This window comes from Scylla paramamosain, chromosome 41 (assembly GCF_035594125.1).
Source record: "Scylla paramamosain isolate STU-SP2022 chromosome 41, ASM3559412v1, whole genome shotgun sequence".
Taxonomy (NCBI): Eukaryota; Metazoa; Arthropoda; class Malacostraca; order Decapoda; family Portunidae; genus Scylla; species Scylla paramamosain.
This window is the reverse complement of record NC_087191.1, coordinates 4,499,423-4,511,819: the sequence shown is the minus strand read 5'-3', so window position 1 is coordinate 4,511,819 and position 12,397 is coordinate 4,499,423. Positions and strand designations below refer to the sequence as shown.

The following is a 12,397-nucleotide window of genomic DNA, read 5'->3' as shown; positions in this document are numbered from 1 at the left end:
TATCTCCATATCCGCAGTTGCCATTCTGGATACGGATACTTTCTACATATGTCACAGTAATACAAAGTGCGCTAAACAAAGCTCAAGAAAGGAGAGAAAGAAGGAAAGAAATAAAAAAAAACGAAATATAAATAGAAAAAAATACAAGAAAATAGGTAAAGAATGTATAATATATTTCAAGAATGTGGAGACGTGGATAAGAAGTGTACAGGGAGGCAAGAAGTGGGAAGGTGGCTGATGAACGAAGAACAAAAACAAGTAGAGGATTGGAAAAGAGACCCCGTATTTCTCAGTACTTCCTCTCCCTCTAATTTTTCACTCACTCCTGACCCTTCCTCCTTATATTTATTGTCTGTCTTCTCCCCGTACTCCCAAGCTCTTCCTTCACTCTTCATACACTTCGTTGTCCTCAGAACTCTTCTACTTTCATTACGAATTCCCTTTCTTCCTATAATCAACAATACATTCCTTCCTCTCTCCTGTTGCTTTCCTCTCTCTTCCTCTTTCGCTGTATCTCAAACTACCCTCCCTATTATCTCGCCTCCCGTTATTTATCACAGATAGACGGAGAAGGGAGTCATACACCGCTCTCTCCACCTTCACCAAAGAAAATCTTTTGCTAGATCTGAAGACAATTATCGTGAAAAAATAGCGGTAAAAGATAACAAAAGATGCAACATTGCGGCGATAAGACAGAGACAGAAGACATTCTGTTAGAAGAGAGGAGTTGATAAGACAGAAAGCTTTTGATTCCCACCAGTCTAAAATACCAGGTGAGAAATGTAAAACATATTCTATACATGCTCGGATAAGGTCCCTGTACAGATTTAGAAGCTGGGAGGAAGGGAGTGAGAAAAACTGGCGCAGATCGCCTGACTTCATATAAGTTTTAGCTTTCCAGTTTATATCATAAGTAAAGGACCGACCGAAGATGTTCAGTGTAGAAGAGGGGGACAGTTAAATGTCATTGAAGAAGTGGGGATAGTTATGTAGAAAATTGTGTAGAGTTGATAGATGCAGGAATTGAGTTTTTTGAGATACCTAACAATACTAAGTTTTCTCTGCCCCAATCAGAAATTTTACAGAGATTTGTCTTGTTTAGAATGTCATTGATGAATAATGTGAAGAAAGTAAGTGACAGAACAAAACCCTAGGGAACAACACTGTTAATGGATTTATGAGAACAGTAACGTCTACCATAGAAGCAATAGAACGGTCAGTAAGGAAACTTGAGATTAAGTTACAGAGAGGATAAAAATGCTGGGAGGGTAGTTTGAAAATCTGAGCTTTGTGCCAGACTCTATCAAAAGTTTTTGATATGAATAAGGCAATAGCGAAAGTTTGATCAAAATTCCTAAAAGAGGAAAGCCAAAAGATCACCAGTAAAGCGCCTTTGACCCACACTGACCATCAGATAGAGGGTTTTGAAGTGATAGATGTTTAAGAATCTTCCTGTTGAGGGTAGATGAAAAAAAAAAATAAATAAATTACAGAGACAGGAAATTATAGAGGTACAACGGTAATTTGGTGGAATACAACCCTTTTTAGAAACAAGCTGAATGTTGGCAAACTTCCAACAAGAATGAAAGGTAGATGTTGATAGACAGAGTTGGAACAGTTTGACTAGGTGCAAGCATGGAGGCACATGTTTGGAGAACAATAGGAGGGACCCTATCACGCACATAAGTCTTCCGAGGGCTGAGGCCAGGGGAGCATGGGAAACATCATTGACACACTTGATACGAGATGAGATTATAACGTGACGATTGATTTTTCTCTCTCTCTGAAGTGATATGAATCGATGACTGAGCAGCGTCTCTCAAGACCGACTGTGATTGAGCGGAACTGAATGAGAGACCAAGACTGACTGCTCGTGACTGGGTGACTGACTGACTGGGACTGCTCGCTACCATGTGGGCTGTATTTATCTGAGCTAATTGGATCACGTTTTGGTTTTGGGGGAGAATAAATGACCAATGAGGTGCCATGAAATGAGGTGAAACACCCAGTGAAAGATTTCGTTATTTTAGCCAATGACCAGCGAGAAGGACGAACACAGGTGTTTTCCCTAAGGACTGAAAGTGGGTGTGAAATTCCCTTAAGAGGTAGAAAAGAAGGAAAAAAGGGTAAAATATAATAGGCCGGGTGGCCATGGTACACGTGGGATGAGTATGAAATGATGAATATATATATATATATATATATATATATATATATATATATATATATATATATATATATATATATATATATATATATATATATATATATATATATATATATATATATATATATATATATATTATATATATATATATATATATATATATATATATATATATATATATATATATATATATATATATATATATATATATATATATATATATATATATATATATATATATATATATATATATATATATATATATATATATATATATATATATATATATATATATATATATATATATATATATATATATATATATATATATATATATATATATATATATATATATATATATATATATATATATATATATATATATATATATATATATATATATATATATACGAGTATATACACATATATATATATATATATATATATATATATATATATATATATATATATATATATATAATAATAATAATAATAATAATAATAATAATAATAATAATAATAATTGTTAAGACTGATACACCAGTTGCTCTAACTCAGTGGTTCCCAAATTGTCGGTCATGGGTCAATGGGGGTTCATAAGCTGAGGCTATGTACACATAAAAATTCCAAGGCCCACTAGAACAATATGAGGTGGAATGAATAGAATTACAGGTATTGACGGAGTTTTTTTTTTTTTTCATAATGGACTTAAAGGGGGATTGTATAATATAGACCCCCCCCAAAAAAATATAAATAAATAAATCTGTTTCTATTTTCTTCCGTTTCCCTCCTTTTTTTTTGTATATGTAACATTGTGATGAATTTTTTTGGGGGGTTATGTAATGAGGCGTTCCGTAATGAATATCTGCAGTTTTGTGTGCCGCGGTACAGGAATGTTAAAATTTTTTTCCTTTTTTTTCCAATATTTTCTTTTTTTTCTTTTCTGAGGTACCCAGATTTCTAGTTTCATGTAAAAATCTACGGTTCTCTCTCTACTTACAGCTAGAAAATGGAAAATTTTTACTTATAACAATTTTTTTCCAAAATTTATTTACGATTTCTTTTTTCGTAAATCCAACAATAATCAATGTATCTGGATTAAACATCTTTGAATTAATATTTTATCTACTCGTATTTTAAACAGTAGAACACTTGTTTTTACTTAGAAATATGGCGAAATATACCGAAATATAATAATATTCTTGTTTTTCACCCCCCTAAAGATCATGACATCACGAATCGCTCTAGGCCTATCTACAAAACCATTCAGAGAAACTAAAAGAAACTCGGTCTGCTTTTTTCATATATCCTGAAGTACATATTCTGTGAATTTCAACTCCACAGCTGCATTTGGTAAGTTACATTAGATTTTTAAACTTTACCACGCAATATCACAGAATGCCGGATTTTTCCACATAAAAATATTTCCTCCATTGCTATTCATGTTACAAAAATATGGGCTATTGCAGCTTATGAAACTATGAGAGAGGAGGAATTGTTACTCTCTGAAATGTTGATTGAAGTTCATTTAGATTTTTGGCAAATATTCAATACATTTTTTCTTTGTTTTCACCGAACTTAAAAAAGCTATATATATATATATATATATATATATATATATATATATATATATATATATATATATATATATATATATATATATATATATATATATATATATATATATAAACTAGAGATTAAGATTTATTTCCCTATCCTTCTCGATTAAAATATTTCCAAATGAAAAAAATTGGTCCATAAATAAGGGAGGAGATACAAGTTGAATACAAGCAATTTAACATGGGAGTTTACAATCCCCTCCTAAATAAGTGTAGGACAACAGACTCTCACTATAGTCACGAGATGGGAATTGATGGGGGGAGAAGAGGGCCATGGATGAGGATCATATATGAAAAGTGGGTAAATATCAGAAAAAGTTTGGGAACCACTGGTCTAGATCATGGAGGATAGCAAAGTTAAGGGCTAGTTCACCAGGTTGGTCAGTGAAGGGAGAGGAGAGCAATAGCTGGTGGTAAACATTGAAGTCTCCAAGAATAGAGATCTCCACGAAAGTAAAGAGAGTCAGGATGTGCTCCTCTTTGCAATTTAAGTAGTTAAAAAAATTTTTTGTAGTCAGAGGAGTTAGAAAAGAGATATACAACACAGATTAATTTAATTTGAGTGACTCTAGTATTGCGCAGATGGTGGAAAATTCGGAGGAATTCCAAGAGAGGGAGCACGAGAATAAGTTGAGTCGTTGCACAAAAACTCAACATCCGGCTTTGCATTGAAAATGAAGATAGAGAAAGTATGAGTGAAGAGAGTCGGCTACTGCCAGTTACCTCAGACAATTGTATTTTGATTAGGAAAAGAAGATGAGGTTTGTTGGAGAGAAGTAGGGTTCTACAGATTGAAAATTAGATTTAAAGGTATGATGCAAAATTTAATAAAGAAAAAGGTGTGAATTGGATGTCAATGACACTCAGGATCGATACCAGAAGAGCAGTCTGACCTGGGTACATTTATAGTCCCTTACCTTGACGGGGATTCCAAGGCTGGAGTAAGAGACACCATACCAAAATTAGGATTTTCAGTAAAGAGTGTGTGTGTGTGTGTGTGTGTGTGTGTGTGTGTGTGTGTGTGTGTGTGTGTGTGTGTGTGTGTGTGTGTGTGTGTGTGTGTGTGTGTGTGTGTGTGTGTGTGTGTGTGTGTGTGTGTGTATAATTAGCTGCACGTAGATTTATTTGAAGGCAGACTGTGATTACCCCTTTGTGTTGTGCGGCAAATCAGCGAAGTCACAGTTGGGTTATTGGTAATTTCACAGTAACCCTCGAACCAGTGTTTCAGACCTCACTGGGAATGTGTGTGTGTGTGTGTATATATATATATATATATATATATATATATATATATATATATATATATATATATATATATATATATATATATATATATATATATATATATATATATATATATATATATATATATATATATACACACACACACACAATATGAGAAAGCAGTAGGGACCTGCCGAAACGAAAATTACTCCCAGTGGGGTCTAAAGCACCGAATAAGGGGATGCTGTGAACTTATTATTAAACCCAGCTGTGACCTCAATAAACATTTCCCTTTGTCTCACAACACAAGTGGGCAGTCACAGCCTGCCCTGTAAAGACAACTATCTTCCTTCACACAAAACTTGAAACACTTAAAATTACACACACACACTTCACTCAAAATTCAAAATTATCATGGCGACTCGTACACCGCCCTCGTAGTCTATATCTGGGGAGGGGACCACAAATGTACCCAGGTCATACTGCTCTTCTAGTATCAACCCTAAGTGTCTTGACACCAACCCGCCCTCAACTTTTTCTTCATTAACTTCTGCAAAAGTCGCGGTCTTAGATCTAATTTTTCAGTCTGAAGAACACCACCTCTCCTCCACTAAACCTCATATTTTTTCCTCACTGAAACACAGATGTCTGAGGCAACTGACAATAGCCGCTGTTCTGTTTCTCTATCCTCATTTTCAATCCAAAGCTGGATGTTACATTTATGTGCGCAACGACTTAACCTGCTCTCGTCCCTACGCTCTTGAACGTTTCGAGTTTTCCACCATCTGGCTACGACTACAGAGTCACTCTCAAACAAAATTTATCTGTTGTATACCTCTCACCTAACTCCTAACCTCCTGATTAAATGAAATTCTTTGACTACTTAACCTCCAAAGTGGAGCACATTCTGACTCTTTCCTTTTGTGGAGAACTCCGTTCTTGAAGACTTAAATGTTCACCACCAATTTTAGCTTTCCTCTCCCTTCACTAACCATGCTGGTGTACTAGCCTTCAACTTTGCTATCCTCCACTGGTGCAACACCCTACTCATATTCCTGACCGTCTTGGAAATACGCACAACATTTTCTATCTTTTCTTAGCCTCTAATCCTTCTGCTTATGCTGTTACCCTTTCTTCCCTGTTGGGCTCCTCCAACCACAATCTCATATCTATATCTTGTCCTATCGTTCCAATCCCTCCTTAGGATCCCCATCAGCAGGGGTGCCTTTGACGTTTTGCCTCTGCTAATTAGTGGGACCTGATTTTCCTTTAAATGACTACACAGAGACCCGTCTCTGTGTGCCGAGCGCATAACAGAGGTGATAGTGTCTGGCATGGAGGCGTGCATTCCTCACTCTTTTTTTTCGATCTAAACCTTTCAAACCTTGGTTTAACACAGCCTGTTCTCGTGCTATACATGAAAGAGAGGCGGCCCACAAACGGTACTTGAGCCTTCCATCACCAGAATTTCATTAGCTTTATATTTCTATTCGGAGCCATACCAATTTTGTTCTCCAACTTGCCAAAACTCCTTCATTAATAGAAAGTGTCAAAATCTTTAAAGATCTAACTCCCCTCGTGACTTCTGGCATCTAGCCAAAAACAGCTCCTATAACTTTGCTTCTTCTTTCCCTCATTTATTTGGAACAGATGGCACCACTGTTATCACATCTATCTCTAAAGCTGAAGTCTTCACTCAAACCTTTGCTAAAAACTCTACCTTGGACGATTCAGGGCTTGTTCCTCCCTCTCCTCTACCCTGTGACTATTTCATGCCACCTATTAAAATTCTTCGGAATGATGTTTTCCATGCCCTCGCTAGCCTAAACCCTCGGAATGCTTATGGACCTGATGGGGTCCTTCCTATTGTTCTCCGAAACTGCGCCTCAGTGCTTGCACCTTGCCTAGTCAAACTCTTCCAACTCTGTCTCTCAACATCTATCTTTCCATTCTGCTAGAACTCTGGCAACATTCAGTCTGTTCCTAAAAGGGGTGACCGTTGTAATCCCTCAAACTACCGTCCTATCGTTTTAATTTCCTGCCTATCTAAAGTTTTTTCAATCTATCCTCAACAGGAAGATTCAACATCTATCACTTCACAACCTTCTATCTGATCACCAGTATGGGTTCCATCAAGGCCCCTCACTGGTGATCTTCTGGCTTTCCTTACTGAGTCTTGGTCATCGTCTTTTAGAGAGTTTTTGGTGTAACTTCTGCTGTTGCCTTAGACATATCAAAACCTTTTAATAGTCTGGCACAAGAGCTTTGATTTCAAGACTAGCTTCCTACTGCTTCTATCCTTCTCTCTATAAGTTCACCTGAAGTTTCCTTTCTGACCGCCCTATTGCTGCTATGGTAGACGGTCACTGTTCTCCTAAAGCTATTAACATTGGTATTTCTCAAGATTCTGTTCTGTCATCCATTCTCTTCCTGTTATTCATAAATGATCTTCTAAACGAAACTTCTTGTCCTATCCACACCTACGCTGATGATAACACTCTGCACTTTTCCACGTCTTTTCTTAGACGTTCAACCCTTCAGGAAGTAAAACAGTTCACGCAGGGAAGCCACAGAACGTCTAACTTCTGATCTCTCCGAAATTTCTTATTGGGGCAGAGCAAACTTGGTATTGTTCAATGCCTCAAAACCTCAATTCTTCCATCTATCAACACAACCTTCCAGACAACTATCCCTTCTTTCAAGGTTTCAAGACACGTATCCTTCAGTTTTCCACTACCACCTCGGGACTGGCATTTTAGTGGTGTTTTTTTTTTTTTTACTGGGGAATTTTTTTTTTGCCCTTGGCCGGTGTCCTCCCTACATAAAAAAAAAACACAATTTATGATTTATCACAAATTTCAGTATTTCAATTTCAGTATCAATTAAAGGGAATACGTTGTTCGCTACGACGAGACATGTAAATCAATTAACTAATTAATAATGACGAGAATCAGTGACTACCTCTTGTCCGAAAGGTGCTGTATAGTGCTGGTGCTTGTTTCGTCCTCCCAGCGCCGAGATGAACAGGTTACCAATGCCTAGATCTCCGTCACCTCTCTCAAACATGCCCACCATGCCCGTCCAGGATCCGTTTGGTAGCTGGTATCCCCACAGAGTACCTGCACATCATTCATTTTTGAAGAAACATATAACATTTGCTTCTTTCTTATCCTGTCACTCTGTCTTCTCAAGGCGGAGGTGCCTCTGGAATCTTGCCTCTGAGAACTGGAGGATCTGAGGAGGTATAATTCTGATTTCCTGGGAATGACTACTGGTTCAGTATCAGGGAACCGGCTCTGTGTGCTAAGAGCATAACGTAGGTGATAGTGTCTACAATAGACGCACACATTTCTCATTCTTTCTTTTTCTCTAAACCTTCCAAACCTTGATTTAAGTCAGTCTGTCATCGTGCTATACATGATAGAGGTGGCCCACAAACGGTACTTGAGCCTTCCATCACCTGAATCTCATGCACTTTATATTTCTGACCGGGATCATGCCAAGTTTGTTCTCCAACTAGTTAAATACTCCTTCATTACTAGAAAATGTCGAGATCTTTCTAGATCTAACTTCCCTCGTGATTTCTGGCACCTCGCCAAAATTATCTGAAAACATTGCTTTTTTATATTCTTTATTTCAACATCATGGCACCACTGTCATTTCATTTATCTCTGAAGCTTAACTCTTCGCTGAAACCTTTGGTAAAAAGTCTACCTAGGATGATTTAGGGCTTGTTCATCCCTCTCCTCCATCCTCTGTCACCTATCAAGATTCTTTGCAATGATGTTTTCCATGGACTCTCTGGCCTTAACTCTTGGAAGGCTTATGGACCTTTCTATTGTATTGAGCATCTGTGCTTGCACCGTGCCTTTCCAAATTCTACCAACTCGGTCCAATTATTCCTTCTTGCTTGACTACATTCAGCCCCTTTCTAAAACGTGTGGCTGATATAATCACTGAAACTACCGTCCTATATTTTTTTTTATTTTATGACTCTTTTCTTAACGAATCTTGGTCATCCTTGTTTAGAAATTTTTGGTGAAACTTACACATTAGACATATCGACAGATTTTGATCGAGTTTGACACAAAGCTTTTATTTTCAAAATACTTTCCTTTGGCTTCTATCCTTATCTCTGTAACTTCATTTCATGTTTCCAATATATTCCTATTGCTGTTTTGGTATATGGTAACTGCTCTTTTCCAAACATTATTTATTATCAGTGGTGTTCTGGCCTGTTACCCTATTATTCATCAATAATTTTCTAACCAAAATTTCTTGTCTTATCTACTCCTACGATGATGATATCACTTTTCACGTATTTTCATAGACGTCCAACCTTCAGGAATTAATCAAACAGCTCACTCAGGGAAGCCACAGAACGCCTGACTTATCTCTAAAATTCATGATCAGGTACAATAACTGAAAAAAAAAATAATAATAATAATAATTTCACCATCTATCCAAACGACACAGTTTTTGGTATAACTATCCCCTCTTCTTCAATGATACTCATCTGTTTCCCTCTTATACACTAAACATATTCGGCCCGTCCTTTACTAATAGGCGTACGCTAAACGTAGGTCAAGAAGGGACATGGTGCATGTTTTTTTTTTTTTTTCCAAGTGTTATAGGGGATATAACAAAACAAAATTCTCAGGCTCAGTAATCAGAATAGAACAAGAAGTAATAAAGGAATTGGTTCTCAAACTGAATGGTAGGTGAGTGGAATGGAGCCAGTAATCAGGTTGTTAGTAAAGAATTATCAAGGGAGCTTCAGAAGAAGATAAGACAAGTTTATGGATGGGGAAGGGGATGGGAGGAAATGGGTAGGTACGTTTCATGCAAGGACTGCCACGTGTAAGTCTGATGGATTCTTACAGCTTCCCTTATTTTTTTTATGTTCTTAGTAATCTCAACTGGAAACTTCACATATTATCTCTAGCTAAAACAGCTTCTTTGAAGTTAGGCGTCTCCCTCAGTTTTTCTCTCCTCTCCAGTTACTATGTACACGAACCCTATTCATCCATATATGGCATACGCTTCACATTAATAATGGAAGAGAGGTTCCCACCAAACTGCTCTTCTAGACAGGGTGAAATCAAAAGCTTTTCGATCTAACAACTCCTCTCCTCTAAGAAACTGTCTTCAGCTTCCTTCTCATCGAAACAATGGTGCATCTCTTGCTTTCTAGTACTACCGCTATTTTCGCACTAACTGCTCTTCTGACTTTGCTAATTGCATGCCTCCCCTCCTCCCGCTGCACCGCTGCACAAGGCTTTCTACTTTCTCTCTCCTCTATTTTGTCCACCTCTCCAGTGCAGGAGTTAAGTAGAATTCTCAGTCATTCATCTCTTTTTTTTTCTTTATGTGCTAAGCTCTAGAACTCCTTGCCTGCTTCTGTATTTCATCCTTTCCTAAAAACTCCACCTTGGATGATTCAGATTTTGTTCCTCTCTCTTCACCACATTCCGACTACTTCATGCTAGCCATTAAGATCCTTCGCAAGTTATGTTTTCCATGTCCTCGCTGGCCTCAACCCTTGGAAGGTCTATGAACCTGATGGTGTCCCTTCTATTGTTATTCAAAACTGCACCTCCGTACTCGCTCCTTGCCTAGTCAAACTCTTCCAACCCTGTTCATTAACATCTATCTTTCTTTCTTGCTGGAGGTTTGCTTACATTTAGCCTGTTCCTAAAAAGAGTGACCGTTCTAATCCCTCTAGGTACCGTCCTATTGCTTAAATGTTATGCTTCTCTAAAGCTTTTTAATCCATTCTCAATGGAAAGATTTTTAAACATCTATCACTTTACAACCTATCTGTTCGCCAAAATGGGTTCCGGCGAGGTCGCTCTACTGATCACCTGGTTTTCCGTGCTGACTCTTGGTCATCCTCTTTTAAGGATTTTGGTGAAACTTTTCCTATTGCCTTTGACATATCAAAAGCTTTTAATAGAGTCTGGCACAAAGCTTTGATTTCTAAACCACCATCCTAGGGTTTCTATCTTTCTGTAATTTCATCTCAAGTTTTTTTTCTGACCGTTTTATTGCTTTTGTGGTAATCGGCCTTCTCTTGAGTCTATTAACAATTTTGTTCCTCAGGGTTCTGTCCTGTCACCCACTATCTTCATATTATTAATCAATGATCTTCTAAAGCAAACTTTTTGTCCTATCCACTCCTACGCTGATATCAACACCCTGCACTTTTCCACGTATTTTCGTAGACGTCCAACTCTTCAGGAAGTAAACAGCTTACACAGGGAAGACAGAAAATGCCTGACTTCTGATCTCTCTAAAATTTCTTTGTTAGGGCAAAGCAAGCTTAGTATTGTTTAATATCTCAAAATTCAATTCTTTCATTTATCAACACGATACAACCTTCCAAATAACTATCCCCTCTTCTTCAATGACACTCAACTGTCCCCGTCTTCTACACCGTTCATTCTTGGTCTGTCCTTTACTTATAATCTAAATTGAAAACTTCACATCTCATCTATAGCTAAAATAGCTTCTGTGAAGTTAGGTGTTTTGAGTAGTCTGAGACAGTTTTTCTCCCCATGCATCGCCCTTCCCGGCCAACTGCCTTATCCGTCCATGTATGGAGTATGCTTCACATGTATGTATCGCTCTTTTAGACAGGGTGGAATCAAAGTCTTTTCGTCTTATCAAGTCCTCTCTTCTAACTTACTGTCTTCAGACTATTTCTTATCGCCGCAATGTTGCATCACTGTACCGCTATTTTCACGCTAACTGCTTTTCTGATCCTGCTTGCCCTACTCCTGTGGCCCCGCTACACAAAACTATTTTCTTTTTCTCACACCTATTCTGTCAACTCCATTAATGAAAAAGTTAACCAGTATTCTCAATCATTCATCCCTTTCTCTGGTACAGTCTTGAATTCCCTCCCTGCTTCTGTATTTCTCTCTTCTTATAACTTGGAAAAACCTTTTGACCTGCTTTTGGGACTGGCACTAATGAGCCTTTTTGTTGTTGTTGTTGTTGTTGTCCTTCGTCAGTGCTCCATTTACACACACACACACACACACACACACACACACACACACACACACACACACACACACACACACTAACCTGTTGGTGGCTCCACAAAGCGTGGAGTAAAGTTAAGTACTTTAGCCACTGTCTCCACAACCCGTACGTTACCACCATATCTTACCACCATGTTTCCTTTTTCGCCGTAACGATATATAATCTCTGGATAGAACAAGAACCATACCACCTGAAAATAATGTAAAAATCACACACACATATATAATATATATATATATATATATATATATATATATATATATATATATATATATATATATATATATATATATATATATATATATATATATATATATCGTTTCGGCAGTAGACACCT

General features: G+C 37.2%; 1 protein-coding gene and 1 long non-coding RNA gene across 2 annotated transcripts in view; both read right to left on the bottom strand.

Moving 5' to 3' along the window:
- Positions 1 to 8,564, bottom strand: part of LOC135092938 (glutamate receptor 1-like) — a 38,980-nt gene extending 30,416 nt beyond the window's left edge. The window contains exon 1 of the mRNA XM_063991741.1: positions 7,972 to 8,564. Within this exon, the coding sequence (XP_063847811.1) occupies positions 7,972 to 8,085 (114 nt within the window). The 5' untranslated portion in view covers positions 8,086 to 8,564. The remainder of the gene's footprint in view (positions 1 to 7,971) is intronic.
- A 3,409-nt stretch (positions 8,565 to 11,973) lies between these two features.
- LOC135092787 (uncharacterized) overlaps positions 11,974 to 12,397 on the bottom strand; it is a 33,959-nt gene continuing 33,535 nt past the window's right edge. Inside the window, exon 4 of the long non-coding RNA XR_010263070.1 lies at positions 11,974 to 12,250. This is a non-coding gene — a long non-coding RNA (uncharacterized LOC135092787). The remainder of the gene's footprint in view (positions 12,251 to 12,397) is intronic.